Source organism: Balaenoptera physalus (genome assembly GCF_965194825.1).
Source record: "Balaenoptera physalus genome assembly, chromosome: 15".
Taxonomy (NCBI): Eukaryota; Metazoa; Chordata; class Mammalia; order Artiodactyla; family Balaenopteridae; genus Balaenoptera; species Balaenoptera physalus.
In genome coordinates this window covers 10455493-10481632 of record NC_138894.1, presented here as the reverse complement: position 1 = coordinate 10481632, position 26140 = coordinate 10455493, and the positions used below count along the sequence as shown (strand labels likewise).

General features: G+C 49.7%; 1 protein-coding gene across 8 annotated transcripts in view; it reads left to right on the top strand.

Moving 5' to 3' along the window:
* Positions 1 to 26140, top strand: part of INPP4A (inositol polyphosphate-4-phosphatase type I A) — a 125648-nt gene that overhangs the window by 54903 nt on the left and 44605 nt on the right. For 7 of the 8 annotated variants that reach the window (XM_082427267.1, XM_082427266.1, XM_082427263.1 and 4 more), the window contains 6 exons: positions 14557 to 14627; positions 15550 to 15758; positions 16347 to 16391; positions 23183 to 23301; positions 25323 to 25439; positions 25715 to 25794. In XM_082427267.1, coding sequence (XP_082283393.1) covers positions 15653 to 15758; positions 16347 to 16391; positions 23183 to 23301; positions 25323 to 25439; positions 25715 to 25794 — 467 coding nt within the window. In that variant the 5' untranslated portion in view covers positions 14557 to 14627; positions 15550 to 15652. Of the gene's footprint in view, positions 1 to 8629; positions 8649 to 14556; positions 14628 to 15549; positions 15759 to 16346; positions 16392 to 23182; positions 23302 to 25322; positions 25440 to 25714; positions 25795 to 26140 lie in introns of those variants that run through there. The other variant, XM_082427262.1, reaches the window with a different exon arrangement.

The window sequence follows — 26140 nt, the reverse complement described above, 5'->3', positions numbered from 1 at the left end:
AAGTTAAAGTCCTGCGCTAATAACCTGTTTTCTAGTAAACGGAACCAAAGCCCGGCGTCATGGCTGCTCGCTGACCAGCGCGTGGAGCTGCATCGGGCCAGGTCTGACTCACCCCTCTGGGGGCTGGTGTGGACGCCCAGCTTCCCTGCCAGGAGTGCACTTTGCCATCAGGTTTGTGAAAAAATACCGGCAGGTCTTTGGGACTGTAGTGTCTCCTGGGCGGGCTAACCCTGGCCAAGGCCTGTGTGTCCCCACGTCGGGCCCACTCCTTTTCCATGTCCAGCCGCTGCCCGAGTGGGGAGCTGGTTCACTCTCCCTGCAGTGCGGCCCTGGACAGGCCTGGAGGAGGACGTGGGCCTTTTGGAAGGAGGGGGAGCACGCGTGTGTTATCCTTGCATCGTGGCGTGTGCGCCACCAGTGTGAGCTGGGGACGGCGTTCCGGCTCTCTCCCCAGGCTCCTTGACACGTTCGTCACATACTAAGCCAGGATATTCCACAGTGAATGAATCAAAGCTGTTGTGAACCGTACAGAGAAGGACATGATGAGAGAGCCACGGTAGTCATGCAAAGAGCAGAGGAACCCCTGCTAGTTGTGTTAACGTGTCGGCACCAGAAGGAGGTCTTGAGTGACGACTTGCTGGTTTGGGGGTCAGTGTATTTCCCATCCTACTTTCCCACTGAAATATAACGCGTCTGTACAATATTCTATATGCCACATCTCCACCATCAGAAATGCAGAACATTTATATATATGTTTTCTTACTTCAGTATCAGTTGGTATTGTTGGCTAGGTTTTGTCTGTTTATCCTGTTCACAAATTTTTGTGTTTTTTAAAAACTTATTTTGAAATATTTTGACAAAAATAGGTTATTTTTGTCAAGGAGCTTAATCTCAGCTTAGGAAAAAGGAAGCAAACATGAAATGATGCAAAAAAGAAGCTGTTCTCATCCTAAGGTTCTCTTTTGCCTTCTCTAGGAAGATCTGTTTCCTCTCTCGTGTCTGTGGTGCTGACTGTGAAAGCCGGACACGGGCTCAGGACTGAGGAACCAGAGCGGGCACTTGTAAAGCTTGTGGCTGGTGATGGAGAGGGAAATATTATTTAGTGTGTCTTGAATCTGAAATATGCTCTTCCAGGAGGTCCTGAAAAGGGACAGAGGGAAGAAAGTAATATTCCAATAAACATTATAAGATTAAAATGGTATTTGTGAAAGTGCTTAAAAATCAAGGACCTCTACGAGTGGACAAGATTGTGCCTTTTATTGATATGAGCATTTGTTTGTAGCTTGAATTACTGTGCCCAGCGCTCTGTGTAGCGTTTGGGAAAGAGACTGGACTAGTGAGACCCTTCTTCCGGTCCTGACTTCCCTCCGCGGCTCACGACCTTAGAGAAGCCTCTTTAGCCCCGTGAGCCTGGGTCCTGTCTGTCAGACGCCACCAAGCAGCGAGCGAGGTCACCTGGACGGGCGTTTTCTACCTGAGAAGGTTTTCTTTCCATGGGGACCAGGTGAGGCAGGTGAGCGGCCGGGGTGTGGGTGGAGGCGCCCCGGACTGGTGGTTCTTGGTCTCCTCCTCTCTTGACCTTTTCATGCGTGTTGGAAACGTTACAAGAAACTTGATCCTTTACGTGAATCGGCAGCAGATACAAAGTCCAGGTGGGAAAGACATACGGCTGCCTCTTGATTTCATGTAAAAGAGCAAAACAACATGTTGCCGCAGCTTGGGGTGGCCCTGCCGTCCGGGATCCCTAGGTCCCCACTCAGTCCCAGGAGTGTCGCTGCGTCCCCACCCCTCTGCCCTGTTCGACAGCCCCCTTTCTGGGGAGCGGTGGCCGCTGGCTGCTGTTATTTTGACCAGCTAGCTGCGGGGTAGAGCTCAGTGGCCATTGCAGGCATTCCTGGCCTCAGGCCAGGCAAGGGGGGGAGTGGAAGGTGTGGCCCGAGAGAGCTTTGAGTCACTCAAGGTCATGTCTGTGCAATAGTTTCTGTACTGCAGCCCCGTCTGTCATGTTCAATTAAGGTAAAGTTGAGTGCATTTGTGTCGGGCTTCTGTTTGTTGTTATTTTGTACATCTCTTTTAGTTTTAGTAGTTTAAGAGCTCCAAGAAAAGAGTTTATACGTAATTTATGTTTACGTTATCCATTTTAAATAATATAGAAAACAACAAACGCTGGGAGCTCTTTGACTTTCCAAAGTTTAAGAAGGACTTGCTATAGGGTCTCTCCATTCAGCTGCAAAAACCTGTGACTTGAGATGATTCTGTCCAGCCTCCCCCTCCCCCCTCTTTGTGGGAACTCTCCCCACCAAACTTAGGTGTCAGGGTGGCACCCATGCTACAGCGCGCCCCCTCCGGCCGGGGCGGGGGGGGACCTGGCCCAAGCGAGGCCCTTGGGTCACCTTCCCCGGAAGAGAGCTGGGCTGGAGACTCGGGTAGGATCCCTGCGTTCAGCCTCTTCAGTGGCTCCGGCTGGAGAGTTTGAAGTGGGGCTCTCGGCCCTACTATGTGCACAGGGTCCTCGGCAGAGTGGGGGGATGACGTGGGCGAGCAGAGGGAGCCGAGAGGGGTCAGGCGCGGGGTGCACAAGTCAGCTCAGCCATTTTCCTGCCCAGGTTTTGTAAGTCAGCTCAGAACCTTTATGAAGACGGGCTTTTCTGTTTAAACCCACCTGAATCGGACTCTCCAACCGGCAGCACCAGGTCCTGTCTGTCAAGTATGGTTTTTTGGCCACGATAGGAGTGCCCAGAACCCGCCCCCACCGTGACAGCCCCGTCGCTGAACCCCCGAGGACTGGGGGGGCAGGGGCAGCAGGGTCAGCAGAGTAGAGGGCGTTGCTGCAGCTGGGGTGTGGGCCCCCGCCCTGGGAGGGCGCCCCCTTTCGGCACTGTGACCCTAAGGAGCCTTGAGCAGCTGTGGCCACGCCCGCATTGGCCATTCCCTTCGCTGAAAGGACAGACCTCTCCCAAAAGGGAGGAGGGCAGAAACAGAGTCTGGGGCGGCTTCCGCCCTGGTGGCTGGAGGAGCTCAGGGCCCAGCCTCCAGGTGGCCAGCTCCGGGTAGGGGGAGGTAGAAACAGGCACCAGGCCAGGCCCTACAGCCTTGGATTTGCGTGGAAATAGAGAAGAGAGAGAGTCTTAGGCAGTGAACGGGGCACACGCAGCCCAGCGCTGGGGCTTAGAGCGTCCCCCAGCCCTGGGCATCCAGAGTTCTCTTCCAGCTTTGAGTGAGTGCCTGGGGGTGGGACCTCTGCGTCTGTGATGACACCTTCCTTCATTGGCTGGTGGGGCCTTCATGGAGCCCCACCCGGACGTAAGCTGACCCACAGGTCACGGGGAAGCCCTTGTCCTGTCCCCTTTGGCTCTCGGTTCCCTGGGAACTGCATGTCTTCATTGACAGTGGGAATCGGTAAATACTGGATGGTTTCCTCCGTCCTTTGCACACCTGTGTGGAAGTTTCTGTGGAATTGCTGAGAGGCCAACACGCAGACGAACTTTCAGTTAATTATGTGAGGGCTTCGAGTGGCCAAGTTGATAGAGGAGCACGACGTGAGGCTTGTCACAGCCGTGGACCTTCTGGGATAGAGAAGAGTGCATTGTCCCCAGCACTGACGGGCGGCTCTCACAACGGACTGTGGCGCTCAGGGTCTGCGTCATCTTTGTTCATGGTGTCCTGGGGAGCTTATGCGATGATCAGATGACAGATGAAGCCCAGTGCGTGGGAGTGAGAGGAGTGACATAAAAGACACTGAGTCGATTCATCCCAAGAAAGAGCCTTCAGAATCCCTGGTTCCGGCACCCGGGGCGCCCTTGCTGGAACCGGGGGGAACAGCACAGGGGAAGGTCTCAGAAGAGGTTTCACTAGCACCAGAATGGCCCTCAGAGGGCCCACCATTCATGTTTCCGCTACGTTTCTTGTGATGCGTCTCCTGAGCAAGTCTTGTTCATCTCTGTGTCCCTGAGACCTGGTCCACGAGAGACCTGAGATGGTCAGTTGATAGAGAAGAAAGCGCAGGAGGTGTAGAAGCCAGAGAGGGGAGGCACCTGTGGAAAGCAGCTGGAGGGTGGGTGCGGGGGGAGGGAGGCTTGTCGTGGCAGAGGGACCACAGATGATGCTGGTGCCGCGTGCTTACCAGTAACACGTGTCTCCTCTCCCAGGAGTGAGTACCCAGACCCGTGGTGCTCTCACAAGCACTTTGAAGCAGTTTATTCAGGGCACCTTAGTTTCAGACTAGTTCCTGCTGAAATTCCCCTGAAGGTTCGTGGTTTGCAGGCGAGTCACAGGGGCTGAGCTGCAGTTCTAGACCGGGCTGTCCCCAAGACCCCCTGGAGGAGCTGGTTTTCAGGAAGGACACACGGGAAGCGAGAGAGCTGCCCTGGCGTCCAACGAAGGGCAGCCTCACAGAGGGCAGCCGGCCGGGGAGGTCTCAAGAGCGAGGAGGCCGGGGCGGGAAGGGTCACAGGCTCGCCAGTGCTGCGTGGGGACAGACAGGGGACTGCAGGGGGACGGTCAGAAGCCGGGTTGAAGTCCGGATCTCTGGGGAGGATACCACTGGCACGAGTCGCTGATGGATTGGGTGTGGGTGTGAGAGGAAGAGGAGTCCAGGCGCTTGCACTGATCTTGTTTCTTGGCTGGAGCCAGTGCAAGGCTGGAGCCGCCATCGACCGAGGTGGGAGAACTGAGGGGCCGGGGGATCGGGGCTGCGGCTGGAACGGTCTGGGCTTGCCCTGCTCAGGGCACCGCCCTGCCTGTTGTCCGCCCCGCCCCCCCCCCCCCGCCCCCCACCGCCGCTGTCCTTTAGAGCAGCGGTCCCCAACCTTCTTGGCACCAGGGACCAGTTTCGTGGAAGGCAGTTTTTCCACAGACCCAGGTTTGGGGGGTGGGGAGCAGGGAGAAGACGGTCTGGCGGTAACGCGAGCGATGGGGAGCGGCTGATGAAGCTTCGCTCGTGCCCGCCGCTCACCTCCTGCTGTGCGTCCGGTTCCTAACAGGCTGCAGACCAGTACGGGTTGGGGAGTGGGGGGCCCCTGCTTTAGAGGAATATCCACGGCCCACCCAGTGCCTGACTCTTCCCACTGGAGTCCAGAGATGTGCATTGAATCTGGGTTAAGGCCCTAAATTCTGTCAGCTGCCGTATTCATTAGACTAATGAGGCAGGTTAGTTAATTAAATCGGGTGAACTCATTGCCACGCTACCTGTTCAGTGTCACTGTCAGCGAGCGGGACTTGGGGGAATGGGAGGACGCATGAGGTGACAGATTGATTGTCCCTTGCTGAGCGCAAGCCCAGTGCAGCCCTGGGTCGGCTTGTCTGTGTCTGCAGGTGAGACTGTACACCAACTGCAGCACATTTCTTATTATCCTATGCTTGCCTTTCTAAGACACATCATTTTCTGGCAGTTAAATGCCAGCAACACTGAACTGATGTTTTGCAGCTCGCTCACATGTTAGGCCTCGTTCTTGGAGTCCCAGCCAAGGCCCCAGGCCCTCCCTGCACAGGGGCTAGAGCAGGAAGTAGGAGAGAGCTGGGTCCAAGGGGAAGGAGGAAGGGGCCTCCCCACAGGCTTTCTCCAGTGCAGAGGAGCCCGGGGCCACCCTCTGGAGAAGAGAATTCCAAGGATGTCCAGCCCGAGGCACAGCCCTAGGGGTGGGGGCAGGGTCTCCTTCCACGCTCCCCTCTGACTGGGGCACCGTGGATTCCTCCCACCAGCGGTCGTGTCCTCATCTTACAGGTGAGGAAACCTCAGCACAGGAAGGCGCCCTGTGGAGGTGACATGGCTCCCAGTGGCTGACGCCAGTGCCCGGGCTCCCTCACCAAGCCCCGCCGCCTCCGGGAAGGGTCCTCCGTTCACCCATTCCTTCCCAGCAGCAGCCTGTAAGCCTAAATTTTAGGGATATTATTAGAAAATGTGATGACTATAAACTGAATCACAGCGAAGTGCCATGGACCTGGGGGAGGAGTTGTGGTTGGAGAACCCAGGGAGGCTGCAGAGTTGTACATGTGAAGAGGCTGAGCTGGAGGGAAGGCCTTCCCGGCTCGCAGATGCCCCAGGAAGAATGTAGTGTGGACCCAACACGTGGGAGGTTAGGAAAGCCCAGGAGAGAAACTCCGCGTGTCACACGGAGGCCTTTGGTGCCAGGCCCTGTGTGGGCTGTCGTGTGTTTCTCTGTGTACGTGCTTGCTCCTCAGGGCATCCCTTGGTGGTAGTGCTGTTATTCCTGTCTTACAGATTGTGAAACTGAGGCTGGGAGAAGCTCAGTAGCTCTGTCACTCGTGCAGGAGGAGGGGTCTGAAGTGACATTAACTGAGCAGGTGCTTGGACTCATGGACCAGCTCTGGGCCTCTGCTGGTTGACCCAAGCATCCAGGTTCCAGAAGGGCAGGTGTCGAGAGCGCTGTGGACCAGAGTGTCTGGGGCCTGGTGGGCTTGGGGCCAGAGCACGGGGCGGGGGCCAGAGCACGGGCCTGGGGCCAAGCTCAAGGCCTGCCTGTGTGCCCCCTCAGAGCCCTCCCAGGGGCCCTCCGCCCTGGTCTCTGTTCCTGGGGCCTCTGGCCTTTGCCGCAGCCAGCATTCCTGGCTTTTTGTTGTGAGGAGGCATATTCGACTTTGTTTAAAAAATTAAGATCTTTCCTAGGTAGTTGGCTTTTTTAAACAGAAAAAAAGGAAGACCTGCTTGCTTCCACTATTCTTTTTTTTTTTTTTTTGAAGCAAGCATCTGCCTTTTTAAAAAATAATTAATTAATTAATTAATTAATTTTTGGCTGTGTTGGGTCTTCGTTTCTGTGCGAGGGCTTTCTCTAGTTGCAGCAAGTGGGGGCCACTCTTCATCGCGATGCGCGGGCCTCTCACTGTCGCAGCCTCTCTTGTTGCGGAGCACAGGCTCCAGACGCGCAGGCTCAGTAGTTGTGGCTCACAGGCCCAGTTGCTCTGCGGCATGTGGGATCTTCCCAGACCAGGGCTCGAACCCGTGTCCCTTGCATTGGCAGGCAGATTCTCAACCACTGCGCCACCAGGGAAGCCCGCTTCCACTATTCTTACGCATTTTTTTTTTAACATCTTTATTGGAGTTTAATTGCTTTACAGTGTTGTGTTAGTTTCTGCTGTATAACAAAGTGAATCAGCTATACGTATACATATATCCCCATATCCCCTCCCTCTTGTGTCTCCCTCCCACCCTCCCTATCCCACCGCTCTAGGTGGTCACAAAGCCCCGAGCTGATCTCCCTGTGCTATGCGGCTGCTTCCCACTAGCTATCTGTTTTACACTTGGTAGTGTATATATGTCCATGCCACTCTCTCACTTCGTCCCAGCTTCCCCTCTTATGCATTTTAGGGTGGGGAGAGGCACAGGGGGTGGAGCATCCAGTGGGCGGAGAAGTCCCCAAGGTGAGCAAATTAGAATAAAGAAGCCCTGACCCCCCAGGGCCCCACCTCCTGCCCCGCCTCCTGGAACCCACCCTGTGCTCTGCCTTTGGTGGCTCCTCCCCAGCCCACAGCCCGACTCTGCTTTACATCAGGTGGCGGAGGTTTCCGTAGCGTAACGTCTCTTCTGTAACCCTCCTTGGCAGCCTGCTCATGATTTCTGTTCAGGAAAGGTGTGTGTTCCCCTCACCCCGGCAGCAGGCTTCTCCAACCACAGCCATTCTGTCGCTTTCCTTGCATCGGAACTTGATTGACAGCATTTACATTTCTGAGTCTTCCTGTAGAAGCACACACTCATCGGTTCCAAATATAAGCCAGAGGAATTTTCTGCTGCCATTGGCTGTTGTTCTGGAACATTCACAGTCCGGGCCTTCCTGGTCCTTGCCCGTATGCCGGCCCTTCCTTTGCTGGTGACTGACCTGGGCAGATGCCCGCGAGCTGTTGGACGTTGGGCGCTCTGAGCCTGCACTCTGGCCAGCACTGCCTTCTCCCTGGAGCGCAGCCTCCGGTTCGCTGCCCACCCTTGCCCTTGGCCGTTGCAGAGACACTGCTCCTGTTCCTCTGTGTTGGCCTTGCCCATCCCTCGTACCCCAGCTGCCATGACTCTGCCCATTCAATTTTTGTCATTGGCAGCTGCCCCCCAGCCACTGTGTGCCCGCCCCCAGGTTTGTACCCACGCCATGGAGTTTGCACCCACGCTGTTGTCATTCTCTTATTTGCTGGGCTTTAAGGAATTGGTGGCCCTGAAGTCCCCAGCGTATCAAGTTTCCTCTTGGGTGTAGACCAGGGAGCCCTGGGTGGCCTCAATTCCCAGCGGACTCCAGGGAACCCGTGGGACCAGAGGTTGATTTTGGTGGCAGTGGTAGTGATGGGTCCCTTTTTCTCTCTTGGTTGGATTAACAGCTCTGAGGCCACCTCAAAGAACTTGCTTTCTCAACTAATATTAAGGCCAGCCTCCACCATAGGGTGTGTCTGGAGTGGTGAGGCCCAGGCCTCGCCAGGGGATATCGGGGTGGGAGAGGGGCAGGAGAGAAATCAGGGTGTCCCGAGCCTGACCTGGAGCTAGAGAGCGAATGACAGATTTGTCTGGTTGACGACCTGCTAAAGTGGATTTTTTACTTCTCTGTGCTCCTCTCATTTCCTGGAACTCTTCCTGCCACCTGTGGGTGTTTTTCTCATGAACTGGGGTACCTCATCCAGAGCACAAAACATCATTCTTTCCCAAGCCTCGTGCAGTAAGTTTTTTTGTTTTTTTTAAAATAAATTTATTTATTTATTTTTTGGTTGTGTTGGGTCTTCGTTTCTGCGCGAGGGCTTTCTCTCGTTGCGGCGAGTGGGGGCCACTCTTCATCGTGGTGCGCGGGCCTCTCACCATCACGGCCCCTCTTGTTGCGGAGCACAGGCTCCAGACGCGCAGGCTCAGCAGTTGTGACTCACGGGCCCAGTTGCTCCGCGGCATGTGGGATCTTCCCAGACCAGGGCTCGAACCCATGTCCCCTGCATTGTCAGGCAGACTCTCAACCACTGCGCCACCAGGGAAGCCCATCGTGCAGTAAGTTTTAACTTGTGGTTGTAATTTTTATTTTATTTATTTATTATTTTTTAAAATATTTATTTATTTTTGACTGCGTTGGGTCTTTGTTGCTGCGCGCAGGCTTTCTCTAGTTGCAGCGAGCGGGGGCCACTCTTCGTTGCAGTGTGCGGGCTTCTCATTGCGGTGGCTTCTCTTGTTGAGGAGCACGGGCTCTAGGCACAGGCTTCAGTAGTTGTGGCGCGTGGACTCAGTAGTTGTGGCTCGCGGGCTCTAGAGTGCAGGCTCAGTAGTTGTCGTGCACGGGGTTAGTTGCTCCGCGGCATGTGGGATCTTCCCGGACCAGGGCTTGAACCCGTGTCCCCTGCACTCACAGGCAGATTCTTAACTACTGCGCCACCAGGGGAGCCCCTGTAATTTTTATTTTCATCGTAACCGTTTATTGAGTGCCTGGAAAGCGCCAGACTTTAGTCAAGCTAACTAACATTAGCTGCTATAACAACCACCTACCCTCCCCAGTCTCCCACAGCACAGGTTTATTTCTTAGTCAGGTTAAGCTCAGCCTAGGTCGTGTGTGGGAAAGTGGTGGGGCGGGGGCTCTGCCTGCCCCACAGTCTGGGGACCTAGTTTCCTTCCACTGAGTGACCCCACCTTACCCTGGGGCCGTGGAATTGCCCACCAGGCCCCTGCACATAGCTGGGAGTCCAGGGAAGAGGGGATCCCACAACCACTTCACTGTCTGCATCTAAGCTGGTGTACATCCTTCTGCAGTGGTCACACGCCGCTGGAGGGACCAGTCCGTCAGTGAGCCTGGTGGCAGGTGTGGTCTGCCTCGGACCTTGATGGTTTCTTACCCAGTAGGTGCTTGTTAGACCCCTCTTCTATGTTTAGGCTTGAGCTCGGTGCCCAGGAGGATATGGAGGAAGCAAGGACTTTAGGTCTGGCGTCCACGAGACACAGGTGCGTGGCTGGCTCTCCTGCCGCCACACAGGAAGTGCATGGTCCTGAGGTGTAGACCGCCTGGTGCGTTAGCAAGCCCCTGTGAGGAAATGTTAGCAAACTCAGGTTCGGCTGCTTGATGCCCAAAAGCCAATACTCGAGAGCCAAGTGCTGGCAGGAGCGGAAAGGCTGCTTTGTTCAGGAGGCTGGCAACCTGGGGAGATGCGGGACTTGTGTCCAGAAACCAGCTCCAAAGATTCTGCTCGACCATGAAAGTTTTTAAAGAAGAATCATTTGGGGAGGGGCTCAGAGTCGTCTTTATCTTCCACCTTGTGCAGACTTTCTTCTGATTGGCTGGTGGTGAGGTGACAGGGCAGTGCTCCAGGAATCTGGTGCTCAACCAGAAGTTACCATCCTCCACCTGGGTGGGGTCTTAGTTCCTGTAGAAGAACTCAGAGATGTTTTGTTATGTATATTCCTTGAGGGGGAACCAGGACCCTGCCCCAAGGCTGCACTGCTGTGTCCTGACTGCTCCTCCCTCGTCTCTGCATCCCCTCCCTTCCCTGATGAGCAGCTGTTTGAATCTGCCCTTTGGAGCTCCGGGAAGGTCAAGGAGGCTGAATGAAGCCTATTTCCTACAAACAAGAAACAGGGGACACAGAGAGGACTGTACCCAGCAGGGCTCCACCGGGTCCTGCTCCATTGCAGAAGGGCTGTTGGCTGCAGGGGAGGCTTCCTGCAGGAAGGGGCAGCTGTCTCTCTTGGGTTATAACCAGTGATTTTCGGTGCCAGTGATCAGTGTGACACCTCATCCATCAGTGACCGTGGCCATCCTGGATTGGGGGGTTTGAGAGAAAGCGCTTCCTCTTTCTGACTCGTGAACTAGCCTCCTCCTCAAGGGCTGCTCTGACTCATCTTTCGTCTGACCTTCCCTCTTGGAGAGCAGAGCACTGGGAAGGGTTGCCCTTGGCCCGTTTGCTGCCCACAGCAGTGACAGCGATAGGGTGGGGAGGGCTGGGATGGCAGGGAGAGAGCCAGTGGTACGGGGGCTTCTGGCTTTGGGTTGATGCCAGTAGTTCATCCTTTACCTCCACTTGACCTTGAGGAAGTCACCCTGCCTGGATTTCCGTGCTCATCATGCAACTCCTTTTAAGATGACTTTGAGAAGACCCCAGTGTTCTGACAGATACCAGTGGAGCTGGCCTCCCCCCTCAACTCCTGCTCAGCAGAGGTTACTGAGCCAGAGGGGCCTCCAGACCCCTGCCAGGCCTGAGGCACCTTGTTCTGTGGAGGAGGAGGGCAGGCCTTCCCAAGACCGGTTCCTCTAGAAACTTCCGACAGTCATTGGTGACCCTCAGGAACCCCACGAAGCCGTGTGAGTCACAGCGTCCTCTCCGTGGACTTGCTGATGCTCCCTCGGCCACATCTCCCTGCCCCCACTGGGCGGAAGGGACGTCATCGGCTTTGCTGCTGATCTAATGGAAGAGGGGTCACGCGTCTCTCACAGAGTCAGGAGCCGAGGCAGTTAGTGTCATGAGTTACTGCTTCTCTCCTGCCCCGAAGAAAAAAATTCCAGTCTCCTAAACAACTCCCACACCCTCTCTGTCCTCTTTAAGTCATTTTTCTTGCTAATGAGCTCTGGTCTTCAAATGGGGCTAGGAGGAAAACCAGGGACCTTGGGAATATCAGAATCCTTGGTGAATTACCTTCAATTAATGAGACTAATAAAGGGAAGTCTAGTTCAGCTGTGCAGATCAGCTTCGTGTTCTGGGTCCTGATGACTTAAATCGCAGATCCTAATTAGATGCCCCCGAATAACCACGAGGTGGCTTCTAAGGTCCTTGTGAACCAAAAGCTTCTCTGATCTGTGAGTTCTGTTACGTGTAAAATTAGCCTGTGGATGTTCCCCTTCAAGCATTTCTGTCCCCAGAGTCTCACGGTACCAACCACCCTCCAGGGGAAGGGACGGGCCGGTGGGGACGCTGCAAGGGCAGGGGGGTGGGGAGCCTCCCTTGGGCTGGCGGGATGCCGGGGTACAGATGTTGTCCTCTGTTAGGTGGCATGTCTCCACTGTCCCGAGTGAAGGGGGGTGACGGCAGCTCACTAACAAGCTGAGCAGGGCAGCCAGGCGGGGCGAGGGGATGCCGGGGACACACAGGGAAAGGTCGTGCTCCGGGTGCCGCCTCTACCTCTGGCCAGCGTGGAGGCAGCTTTCAGTGACGCGGGAGGATGGCAGTAAGCTGAGAAAGACGTTTCCCCGTGGTCACGCCCCCCAAACGTGGCCATCATCTTGGTGTGGTCTCCTGCTGGCTCTGTCCCGTCTTTTTAAACGGCTTTAACCAGAGAACGGGTAGAACATTTCATTAAAGACACACAAGATGCAGAACTGACATATACACTTTTTCATGCTATGCTGTCTTTATTATAGTCATTAAAGGAATCAGCCTTTTTACTGGGTGTAAAGATCATTCATACACAACGCAGTGAATTTCCCACAGTAAAGTCACTCATGGAACCAGCACCCACATGAGGAGACAGCACACACCAGAGCCCACAAGCCTCCTCACACCCTCCCCAGTCAGTCCTGCCCCTCAGAGACACCACTGTCCTGACTTCTGACACCACAGACTCGTTTGGCCAGTGCCCAAACTTCACAGAGATGGAATTGCCTAGAACATGCTCTCGTGGGTCTGGGTTTCCCCCCGACATTGTTCCTAAGAGTCATCTGTGTTGTTTTGTCCGTGCTACTGTTGACGGACACTTGGATTGTTTCTAGTTTTTGAATATTATAAATGTTACTGCTTTAAGTGTTGGTTTTTTTTTTTTTTTTAGATTTATTTTTTTATTTGGTCGCACCGTGCGGCTTGCAGGATCTTAGTTCCCCAACCAGAGATTGAACCCGGGCCCTCAGCAGTGAAAGTACCAAGTCCTAACCACTGGAATTCTGCCAGGGAATTCCCAGCTTTAAGTGTTCCTTGCAGCTTTTTTTTTGGTGACCCTAAGTGTGCGTTTCTGTTAGCAATTGCACTCTGAGTTACATACCGGGTCACGTTCAGTGTGGGGAGGTACTGCCAGTTTTCCAGCATGGCTACACCATCTTACACTCCACTAGCAGTGTATCAGGGCCCCATTTATTCTGTCCACATCTTTGCTAGCACTTGGTACTGTCTGTCTTTTTCATTTTAGCTATTCTAGTAGGTACGCAGAGGTATCTCATGGTTACAATTAGCATTGTCCTGATGACTAATGAGGTTGAAGGACTTCTTATGTGTGTTGCCTTTATTATGATCATTTTAACAGCCATATGGTAGTGTTTCTTGTAGATGTTCCAGAATGCACTTATCTGTAGCTGGGCATTTAGTTTGGTTCCAGTGTTTGTCATTACAAGGAGTGCTACAATTAGCATCTCTGGACCACTGGCCAGAATTTTGTTATTGTTTACGGATTTTGATAAATAATGTCAAATTGGTTTCTGAAATGCTCGAACCTCTCTAAAATGTTATCAACAGTGTAGGAGAGCCCTATAGAGTTTCCCCTAGGTCTGCCAGCAAAGCACATTCTCATTAGAAGAACAAACAAACCTCTTTTAGACGCCTACTTTAGGTAACTAAAGGTGTATTTAACATTGCTTTCCTCATTATGATTGAGTTTGGTCACTTTTCCAAAGTATTTTCTACATGTATCCCTCTTTTATGAATTCATACCTTTTGCCACTTGCATTTTTAGTGAGTTGTTTTTTTTGTCAAGTTGTGTAAACATTATTGTAAGATACAGATATTAGTACTGCAAGTACTTTCCCAGTCTGTTCCACTGTCATTGCGTATTTTTGACTCGTATGCCTTTTGATGTCAGCAAACTGGTGAGTCTTCCCCTTGGTGACTTCTTCGGGGCCTCCCCGGCCAGGCTGCTGCCCTCTCTGCTGAGGTGCCCAGGCCCAAGGTCCCTGCGGCCCCAGTGGGAGGGGGAGGAGCACAGCCTGCAGGGATGTCGGGTTTGTCCGAGGGCTGCGCGCACTGATCCTCCTGTCGTCTCCACCACGGACTCTGGAAGTTTCAGATGCTCTCGCTCTGGGCCCTGCGGTCTGCCCTGCAGCCCCCAGCAGTGCTGGGCCAAGTCGGAGCCTGGGTGTTCCGATCCGCGGGAAGGCGCGCGGGGCCAGGCAGCGGCGGTGGGCTGGGAGCTAGGTGGGGTTTGCAGAGCCCGCTCCCGTTCTTGCACATTTGCTTCTCACTGCATCCCCGTGAGGTGGGTGCAACCACCTTCATCTTAGACACCAAAAAGCAGAACCTCAGAGGCACCCAGGTTCTCCCAGGGCCTGACGTTTGCGAGCAGGAGGCCGGGGCCTCAGGCTCCTTATCTCCTCCTTTCGCTGAACCGCATCCCAGCTGCCCGGCAGGCCCTTTAGGGCTGTCCCCCCTCCCCTGGATCACCCCGGGACGGGGGATAGGCATGGGCGCTTTCCGTTTCTCGTTCTTTGGGGCTTTGTGCAAAACCTTTGTTTCTGAGCCAAAAGGTTAGATTGGGGCGTGAAGCTCAAAGGAACATGTAGTAGCTCTTGGCTTCCCCACATTTCTAGGCATTAAAATTATAACATATATCAGTACATTATAATAAGCATTCTCGAGAACTCCATGTTTGACTAGCTTGTTAAGTTTATAATTTTCTGTTTTTAGATGATGGATTTGGATGTGCTTCTATGAAGAAATGCCACGTGTCTCTACTGGTCCGAGGACGAACATGTCCAGTAAGTTAGTTGCTGGGTGAATTAACCCAAGAGTGGGAACACAGGCCCTTCGGGTGCAAAGGCATTGATGCACTTTGAGAAGACAGGGGTGTCTGGATATATGGGGACCTTTGAGAGGGGTTATTAATCTAATTATCTTATCTCCTAAAGGTTGGTTCCTTCCGGAGACAGCAGGCATTGTAGCATATAGGGTTAGAAGAATATGTGAAACTCACTCCTTGCTGGGTAACCCACTTCTCAGAGCAGAAAGTGAGTTCTGTGCTGGGCCGGAGCCTCAGCCTGCAGTGGCCCTTTGCCCAGAGACCTCCGTATCCACAGCACAGCACTATCCACTGGGGTGTAGATTGTCACGTTTTGTGGGAAAGAAAGCCTGAGTCTGACACATGTGAAGTTCCTGTACCCCTGGGAGGGAGAGAGCAAGGTTGGAGACATGCCTTTGGTCTCCACGGTTCTGCTGTGCTGTCCTGGTCAGTGGGCGCCAGACCTCTTCTTGCGTCTCTTATCTTTCTAACGGAGATGGTAGTGAGCTGATTTATGATTGTAAAGAGGCTCTGAGACTTGCCAGTGGAAAAACATAATAAAGCAAACAAGAAAATATCAAAGGCCATAGTCGATGATTAGATCTAAGCCATCATTTAATGTGGCATGTCTCTGTTGGAGAGAACATGATTTCTTTACGGGACCCCACGGACGGACCGTGCTGGCGTGCGTGTGAGTACAGAGGAGGTGACTAGACGCGGCCTAGCTCATCGGACTCTCCGTCCTGGCTCCTCGTTGCCAGGGGACCCTGGCTTTGCTGCATCTTGTCCATGTAGGTCAGCGTGCTCTCTCCATGAGGGCACAGTGTCTCTTCGTCACCATCCCTGTTTTTTTGTTGTTGTTGTTTGTTTTTTTAAAAAAAGTGTTTGTTTTTATTTCTCAGGACTACTGCCACCTTAGGGGACTAGGGCTTGGTGACAGCACTTCCCGGGGAATCAGGCGTGGTCTGACCCAGGAACAGGAAGCACATCGTCACCAATGACATCATGACAGCAAGAGAGCACAGCCCTCGCCATGGCACTAGGGCCCGTGCAATGCAGCGGGCTTCCACCATCGATGTGGCAGCCGACATGCTTGGCCTCTCTCTGGCAGGTGAGCCTCACCGGGCCTGCCCGCGGGTCCCATACTGTGGCAGCGCTGGGAGGGCCAGGCCTGGCATCCCTCTGCTTGAACTGGAATGGGGGGAAGTCAGCCCTCTTCCTGGGAATTGCTTCCACTGGAACCTGCCCGCCATCAGTTTTCCAGTTTGCGTGGGCACCTCCAGGGCTCATTTGCCAATAGATAACGTGGGAATGTCCACAGTGCCTGTCTGGCAAGTGCCCAGACCGTAATAAAAGCCCTTTGTGTTGTGAGTGTGCAGACCCGAGTGGGAAGGGATTTGGTCTCGGGGTCAGAGACTTCTTAGGAATCTCAAAATAAAATGTTTAGCAAACAAAGAAATCATCTCCTATAACAGTTTGTGAGGGAAAAGAAAGCAGAGCGTTGGGTTTTTCTTCCCAGTTTTATTGAGAAGTAATTGACATATATCACTATAAGTTTAAGATATACAGCTTGATGGTTTAATTTATACATATTGTGAAATGATTGCTACCAGTGTGTTGAGTGTTTCGCATCAAATCTGAAAGCAGGGAAAAGTTTATTAAGGGTGATTTTTTTTTCTGTCATTTCTTTTTTATCCAGGAAGTATACAGGATCCAGATGAGCCCATTCTAGAATTCAGCTTAGGTAGGTGTCTTTTAAATTTTCTTGTCTTAAAATACACGTTGCTTAAAAACAAAAACAAACACTCCACGACTGGCAGGAGTGTGTCTCAGAGATCTTGCTGCTGCCACCACTGCTGCTCAAGTGCTTCTGGGGAGATGAAGCTCATAGGCTGGTGTGAACCTCCTGTGGGTGGGAGGGAACCTCGGGGGGCTGCCTGCCTGCCTGCGGGGCTCGTGTCGCCCAGCACGTGCTCCCTGCCGGCTGGCAGTGGGGAGGGGCGGGAGGTAAGCCCACCCAGAGCCGCAAAGACAGCCTCCCCTCCCCTCTCCTACCCCCTGGGAGGGGCAGGGAGGGGTGAGGAAACGGGGCTTAGGGCCAGCGCTGTCCGCCGCGGCCACAAGGCCCTGTGGGGTTGCATTTAGCTCTCTAGCCCTCGGATCCCTGCTCCACGTGCGGAGGAGCTGACCCCTGATGCTGTCCCTCTCGCGAGCATCAGATGAGAGAGTGTACCAACCACTGCCGTGGGCTGCACTGGCTCCGGGCTCGGGCAGTGTGGCTCGTCGCAGAAGGTTCTGCTCTGAGGCCCGGCACTCTTTAGTATTCCTCTCCCCTTGTCCGTGGAAGTCTGCTGAGTGGCATGCACCCACCTCGCCCTCCCTACCCTTCTTCCTCTCGTCCTCCTTCTGTTGGGCTTATTCCTCCAGGCTGGAGGCTCTCTCTGGAGAAAGTAAGCCACCCACTCCCCACTCCCACTCCCCCCAAAGAGACACAGAGATGCTGGCCTTTGGAACCCAGCCAAAAGAGGCCGGCCAGCCACCCATTCACTGTCGCGGAGCCTGCGGAGCCCACCGTACACCTCAGCCTCCCGATACCACATTCTTAGAAACAAACGGACTTTTATTTGTGCTTGCAGAGATTGGTGCATGCATGTTGATTGCAGCTTTATTTGTAATATCCAGCACTGGAAACAACGTCCATCAGCAGGAAGATTAACTATGTTACATGCATACAACAGACAGCCGCTCAGCAGGGAAAAGGACCAGTCACTGATACACACACGCCATGGGTGCATCTCAGAAGCACCGTGCAAAGTGAAAGAAGCTGTAATAAGAGGCCGTGTGTTGTGTAATTCCATTTATGTGAAACTCAGAAGGATGAATCTGTAGTGAGAGAAAACAGGTTAATGGTTATCTGGGAGTGAGCCTGAGGACTGACTGGAAAGGGGCACAGGGAGCCCTTTGGGGTGATGGAGATGCTCTGTGTCTGGGCAGTGGTGGTGGGTCTATGGGCATGTATGCTGGTCAAAACTCAGCGAGTGCTGCGCTTAAAGTGGGTGCGTTTTACATACAAATTATACCTCAGCGGTGATTCAAAACAAAATGAAAGCACAGATCACTAGACCTTTGTGGAAGGCCCACAACATGAAAGATAGAAAAAAATAGAACTTGGAAGAAACAGAGACATTGAAGAAAGAAGAAAACGTCAAAGAATTTATAATGTGTATCCTCAAGAGAAGATGGTGTATCCATAAAAAACCCAGGAAACTATGAAGAAAAACAACAACTGAAGAACATGTACAGTCTGAGAAACTTAAAATATAACAGAGTATTTTAAAATTCAATAAAGGTTGGAAGATATTTGAGGAATTATCCCAGAAAGTAAAATTTTAAGATCAAACTAGAAAATGGGAGAGAAATGAAAAATTAGCAAATTCAGGAGGCTCAACATTTAGAAGAGAAAATAGGAAAGAATGTAAGGGACAAAATTAACAAGAAATTATACAAACATCTCTCAGAACCGCAGAGCCCATAACGAGGCACGTCACGGTGAAATTTCAGAGCACTGGGAATAAAATGAAGATCCTAAAAACTTCCAGAGAGGAAAAAACCAACTGGTCCTCCCCAGGGGATGGAACTGGCCTGGAGATTCTTGGGGACATTGGAAGCCTGAAGACAGTGGGGCCACATCTTTAATATGAGTGGAGAAATATCTCCAACCTGCAGTTCTCTGCTCAACCAGATTATTGATCAGTGTGAAGGTAGGAAGACATTTGTTTCATCATACAGACTCTCAAATAAATTTACTTTCCCCACATCCTTTCTCTGGAAGTTAGTGGAGGATGTGCTCCACCGAAAAGAGGGAATAAACTGAGAAGAAAGAAGATCCAGGAAACAGAGTCCAACGCAGGAGAGAAGTGAAAGAAATCCCGTAATGAATAGTATTCGCTTAGCTTTAATAATGCAGAACATGGATGTAACAAAAAAGTTGAGCTAAACTGAGTTTAGAGAGAGAATGAGAGTTGATATAATTAAGTTAAAACTCTTCACCACTATAATAGAAATCTAGAAATCAGGACATTTCTGAATCTGGCAAGTCAAGGGCGGTAATGTAGTCATATTAATTAGACAGATGGAGGAAGAAACAGCTTAAAAAAGTGAGGGTGAATTTTATGTTAAATGAATTTTGCCACAATTAAAAAAAAAAAAGATGAGGAGTAGGAGTCAGATAATTGAATGGTCAAATATTTTATCTTAAAAATAGAAGTTTAAAATTAAAAAGCACTCATTTAAAAACCTTTAATAGAGAAAATGTAAACCCTAACAGAGAGAGAGAATCACAGTTGGCATTTTGGTGTATATTCTTCCAGATATTTTTTAACACCCACACAGGGTTATACAGAAATTTTTGATGATTTTTAGTTGTGTAGGTGATGGAATTATTTACAAAAATGTCATCCTAGTGTTCTTAACATGGTTTTTTTTTTCATGTAGGGAAATATCACTGGCATCTTTTCATTTTAATAAACGTGGATCTGCCACCTCATCATTTTAGATGCCTACATGGAATCTACTGTATGGCTGTGCCATATTTATTTTAACCAGTCTCCTATTGCTGGACATTTAGGTCTTTCCAGTTTGCCATTATAAACACACCAGCACAGTTAACGTACTTGTACATGGATCTTTCATATATTTTGCTGATTATTTCCCTGGGACAAACTCTTGGATATAGAATTGCTGAGTCAAATGATATGCACTGGAAATATGTTTTACCGGTTTACATCAATAGCATTTATTCAGCTGGGACTACAGATGCTCTGGTTGGAGAAACAAGACCCGCATGTCAGAGATTAATGGTTTCTATGGAAATATGCCAGAGGAGTGATGTGTAAGTGATAAACAGAAGGAGACGTGACTGTGGGCTGAAGAGAGAAAGCTTCGTGGAAGCCATGGAACTGAGCTAGGAATTAAACCTTGCGTGAGATTTAGACAGGCTGGGTGGGGACGAGGCCAGGAGAGAATGTCACCCGTGGGGAGGTGTGTTCTGAGAGTGGCAGTTGGCCCATCAGCCCTTAAGCTGATAATCAGTCTTTCCAGCCTTGGGCCACCTGCTGTGTCTCAACCTACCTGCCATCACTTGCGCTTGAGAGACTCGGATGTTCTAACCTCGCATGATGAGAAGGCAGGCCAAGAGAGACCAGACCAGGGTCACCGATGGGGGTAGCTTAAAGGAGGGAGAGCAAATGGAACAGTCAAATCCCTGATTTCTGTTGAGGCAGACATAGTAGAAGAAATAGAATAGAATTTTTAGAAAATAATAAAACCTTAAAGCTTCTGGAAGAAAATAAATAACTCACAACCACAACTTGAGGGTTGGCAGAGCTTTCTTGGCAGAAAGTACTAACTCTGTGTTTTAGTTTGCTATTGCTGCCATAACAAATGACCATAACATAGCACCTTAAAACAATGCAAATTTATTATCTTACAGTTCCGTTAGGTCAGAAACCCAGAGGGCTCAGCTGGGTCTCTGCTTAGAATCTTATAACACCAAAATGAAAGCTTCAGCATGGATGCGGTCCTTTCTGGGGGCTCTAGGGGAGAATGTGTTTCCTTGTTCATTCAAGTTGTTGGCAGAATGAGTTACTTGTGGTTTTAGGACTGAGGTCCCCATTTCTTTGCTAGCTACTGGGTTGAGGCCTGTTCTCAACTTATAAGGGCCACTCACATTCTGTGGCTGTGGCCCCTTCCTCCATCTTCGAAGCCAGCAATGGCAGGTTGAGTGCCTTTCATGCTTAGAATCTCTCCTGTCTCTCTTTTTTTTTATTGTCACATCTTTCTAACTCACCCTTCCACCTTCCACTTGTACTTTTAAGAGCTCATGTGATTAGATTAAGCACACCCAGATAATCCAGAATAATCTTTTCATGTCAAGATTCCATGACCTTAATCACATCTATGAAGTCTTTTTTTTGCCTATTATTATAATATATTCACAGGTTCCCGGGATTAGAACGTGGATACTTTTTAGGGGGAGGGACATTTTTCTGCCTGCCGTTCTCTAAAATTAAAAATCTAAAATCAAAAAATCAAAAACTGTAGAACTCTTTAAGCAAATGAATAAATAAACCACAGACTGGGAAAAAAAAAATTCACAACCCATATACCTGACAAAGGACAGATCCAGAATAAAATGCTTACAAATCAACAGTTAAAAAAAAATCAACTCGATTTAAAAATGAGCAAAAGACTTGAGCAGACTCTTGACAAAAGAAGTTATAACAATGAACAATAAACACATGGTGAAAAGATGCTTAACATTATGAGCAACTGGAACTCATGTAAATTGCTGGTGGGATTGTAAAATGATGCAGCCACTTTAGAAGACTGTCAGCTTCTTACAAAGCTAAGTGTATCCTGTACTATAAGCTAGAAATCCCACTCCTAGGTACTTAGGCAAAAGAAAGAAAACATGTTCACAAAAAGATGTAAGAATGTTTATAGCACCTTTATTTATAATAGTTCCAAACTGGAAACAACCCGAATGTCTATTAACAGCGGGACTGATAAGTAAATGTTGGTACGTTCATACAATGGAATATAATTCAATTTTTAAAAAGAAGAATGAAATATTGGTATATAAACAATACAGAGGAATGTTAAAAATGTTCCGTTTATGTGAAATTCAAGAATGGGCAAAAGTGATAAAAATCAGAAAGTGGTTGCAGAGATAGGGGAATTGACTGGGAAGTATGGGGGGAACTTTCTCGTCTGATGGGAAAAGGTATCTTGTTTTGATGAGGGTTACATGGGTGTATATGATTGTCAAAGCTCATTGAACTGAAAACCTAAGGTCTTTGTATTTTATTATATTCCAATAAGTAATGAAAATCCATGAAGATGTATGAGAAGATAATACAAGAGATTAATTTTCAGAAGTAAATTAATTTGCAGAAGTAAAAATCAGTTTCTGAATTTTAAATCACCAGTGAGCATTTTAAAAATCAATGAGAATGATGAGAGCAGGAATAAAGACCTCTAAAAATCCTCTCCTTCATGAAGGCAATGAAAAAATGGTCAAAATCAATTGTTTCAATTGTCAAGATATTGAAACAACCTAAGTGCCCATCAACAGATGAATGGATAGAGAAGATGTGGTATATACAGATACAATGGAATATTACTCAGCCATAAAAAAGGATGAAATTTTGTCCTTTGCAGCAACATGGATGGACTTGGAGGGCATTATGCTAAGTGAAATAAGTCAGACAGAGAAAAACAAATACTGTATGATATCACTGATATGTGGGATCTAAAAAATACAACAAACTAGTGAATATAACAAAAAAGAAGTAGACTTACAGATATAGAGAACAAACTGGTGGTTACCAGTAGGGAGAGCTGGAAGGGGCAATACAGGGGTGGGGGGAGTAGGAGGTACAAACCACTGGGTGTAAGATAGGCTCAAGGGTGTATAGTACAACATGGGAAATATAGCCAATATTTTGTAATAAGTGTAAATGGAAAGTAACCTTTAGAAATTGTATAAAAATGAAAAATTATAAAATTTTTTTAAAAAATCAATTGTTTCTGAACTCTGGGAATTAACCAAAGGCTTACAGCACTGTGGGACATGTTCAGTGCCCCTCCAGAAAAGCCACTTCTTTTTATGAGTGTTGAATGATTTACCATATGTTTCATCAGTTACAAGGTGGATATTTTTTCATCTTTTAGTATCTCTTTAATCAGAAAGTGTCTTACAATCAGTGGCATATCATAGACTAATGGCAGTGGGCCTTTTTTTCCCTCTCATAATACATTTTACAATAGATAGCATGTTAGATTCAAAGACGTGTGATCATTTTTCCTGTGGGTCCCTTCTACGATAGAGTTATCTTGAGTCTTTCAAAATGCTTAGTACGTTTTCTAACTGAAACAGTTCTACAGGGCACCTTTTGTTCTGAAAAGTCACATGTTTAGTAATCTTACATTTGATATAAGTCTTATAAGGAGAATAAATGAGCAATGACTTCCTTAAAAAAAAAAAGCTTTGTTTATTTTGCCATAGAATTTTAATTTGCTTCCAACATACATCACACACAGATCTGGGGACACCATAAGCTAAGGCAGCGGAAGTCCTGGATGCGGGTGTGGGTAGCTGGGTCTTGATTTCATCAACTCTGTGGCTGCTTAGCTCCAATTAGTCATTAAGGTCAGACTTTATGGGTCAGACCCTTCCTATGTCATCCATTCCGTGGACGTAGAGAGCCTTCCATTGGCAGTGCCTGCATTGCTGTCCTGGGGGCTGGGGAAGGCGGGGAGGAATGAGAAGGGATTGCTTCTAATCTGAAAAATCACCTCCCTGTGACAACTGACAATGGGATCATCTCATCCCTTTGAGTGTCATTTACTTCTCTTGCTTTCTTTGGGTGCATTTGGAACAGAGAACTAACTAGAGCCTGATTTTAAAGATTCATTTCTATTTTATTTTTATTTAATTTTATTTATTTTATTTCTATTGTTTTAAATCTGTAGCTTGCAGTGAGCTGCATACGCCATCGCTAGATCGAAAACCAAATAGCTTTGTAGCAGTGAGTGTGACCACCCCACCCCAGGCGTTCTGGACGAAGCACGCGCAGACGGAGATCATTGAGGTGGGTGCTGCTGGCCCCTGGCCTCCCTCCGGTGGCTCCGTGACGGTGTTTCTGATCCCGACGGGAGGGCTCTTCAGTGGCCTGAGCACCTGTAGCTGCAGCTCCATTCCTGTGGATCGTCCCTGTTCTTCCGTGGCTTTTCAGTACATTGGTATCTTTCATCACACTTAACTCGTCTGGGTGGCATTTATATTTGCCATATCCTTTGCAGTTATTATTGATTGTCTATTGGCAGGCTGTTTCTGGACAGTGGTCCTCTAAGGCTGATTGCCTTTTAAGAGGTAAGACCCGATTCTTCCTTGTCACCTCCAGTTGGCTGCTACTTTTGGACAGGTGTGCTCATTAATCAGAGTTCGGAGAGTGTTCACTCTTAACCAACCCTCTTACTAGGCATACCTTTATTTTTATTGGTTTTTATTTTTATATCCTTTTGAGATGTGTGTGCTATGTGTTTACTTTTTACATTAAATGAAATGATACGCGTTCGCCTGGGGAATTTTACAAAATTTCTTTAGATGAGCACATCATGTAAGTTATGAAACTAAGTGTAGGAGTTGGCTGGTGTGAGCTCCTGTTGGATTTTGTTGGTGACGTGAGCCTCTAGGTGAAGTATCTCCTCCCTGGCAATCTCCACCAAACAAATTGCATTTCCCCTTCTTTCCCAGTTTCACATTTTGGAAGACAGACACTTTTTCATGCTCTTAGAAATGCATTTCCAAGTTCAAGCCAACAATTCTGTTTTCTCAGCATTTGTCGAGCACTGCCTACGTATGAAGCCTAGTGCTGGGTGCTGCGGATGATACAAAGACCCTTGAGGCCCTGTCCCTGCCCTCAAGGAGTCTGCCATCCTGTGGGTGAGGAGGCGGGAATGAGCATGGCTCGTGCAGACAGAGCAGAGTGTGGTCTCTGTTAGAGCAGAGAGACGAGGACGGTACCCGGAGGACGAGGTCCCATCCAGCTCATTGTGTGGGTTTGGAGAGTAACTTGATCCTGTTCAGTGTGTGCAGAAGACACAGCAGGAGCGCAGGGAAGCGGGAGTCTAGCCGGGCCGGGGCAGGCTTGTCCGCAGCTGTGTCTCAGGGAGGCCCTGAGTCAGAGGTCGCTGGGGGAGTGACAGTGCTGTGGGGCCTGACTGGCAGCAGGGCGGAGTGGAAAGAAGGGGGGATGAGAGGGAGGCTCTGGAGGTGGAACTGGCAGGGGTGCATCGATGCTGGGTGGTTGAGAACAAAGCAGAAGAAGGCACCAAAGCAGGTGCCCGGGTCTGCAGCCTCCTTGGACAGAGAGTCAGAGAGGGTCCGAACCAGCGGATGGAGGGAGAGGCTGGGTGGGGCTGCGGCCCCAGCTGGCCACCTGGGGCGGGCACTGTCCAGCAGGCGCTGAGACATTGGAGCTGGAGCTGCAAGTACAGACAGGAACCACTAACTGTTTGGCTGAGATCGCTAACCACCGCCTGAGGAAGAGAGTCTGATGTAATGGCGCTTTAGGGGGCAAGGCCAGGCTGCCAGGAAGTAGCTACCTACGATTGAGACACTAGCAGCTAGTCCTCAGAAAGGGATAGCCCTAAGAAAGCCGGACCGTAATTATTCCAAGCCCAGGATTCTAGAAATAACCTACTCTGGCCATTCATATCCTCTTCCATCTGCCTTTGTACATCTTAAAGGAATAACCCACAGTAGTAGATCCAAATACATAACTCATCTGAAGTTGTAAGACTAAGAATACACGTGGACATTCAACTCAGTTTTAGAAAATCCGTCCCGCTGAGGGAGGAACCCTTAGAATGAGCCCTTGGGCCCAGCTTGTGTGGTGGTCTCTTTGTTGTATCTGGGCCCAGAAAACTTTGTCCCTTTTGGAAAACAGTGTTTTGGTTATACGCATCCATGTAAGCCCCATTCGCATTTGTGTTGATCCGAGTTGGTAAGAATGTTAGTTTCTCCTTCTGAGAATGTTGATGTATTTCAGAAGCAACCAGTTCAAAAAATCCAACTCTGTATTCTGATTCTTTTTTTTTTCTATTCTAGGGAACCAACGATCCTATATTTCTAAGCAGTATTGCCTTCTTTCAAGACTCTCTTATCAATCAGATGACACAGATCAAGCTGTCCGTGTATGATGTCAAGGATAGATCTCAGGGAACAGTTAAGTACCATGTTGTGGTTCATGGGCTATTCTTCCCTTTTTTTTAAAGTTATGTAATCGTTTGAGAGGTGAACACAAGATTGACTTCACTTCTGGCTCACAAATTAATGTCCAAATGTATTTGTCTTTGGGAACGTCTTTATGAGCCTCCCCATTGGGCTCCTGAGATGAGGTCAGATGTGTGGAGAGAACCAGCCAGCTGGACTCCCCAGGGCCTGGCAGTTGGAGCAGAGGCAAAGCAGGTGCACTAATGCTGTCTCCCCCTCTTCCTCAGATGTACTTGCTGGGCTCTGGAACATTTGTCGTCAAAGATCTGCTCCAGGACAGGCATCATAGGTTGTATTTAACACTAAGGTTGGTATTTAATTTTGTCCCTTTGCAAGGATCTGGAATTATGAGGTCCAGGGACAGATGGGGAAAGGCCCTACTTCCTGTACTGAGAGAGCACCATGTCCCCAGAGGCCAGTCTCTGGTGGGGGGGACTTGGTTGTCATTGAGGAGAGAGAAGAAAAGCCTGTCAGAGGGCCTCTCACGGAATGGAAATGTGCAGTGTTCATAGGAAGTATGCAGACCCAAAGGAAAACCTAGGTATACATCTAATAATACCAAATATGTTTTCCTGTTATCTGTCCCCTCCCTAATAGGATGTGATCTCCCAGGGGGCAGGGATGTTCCATGGTTTTGCTTGTATCCCAAGACC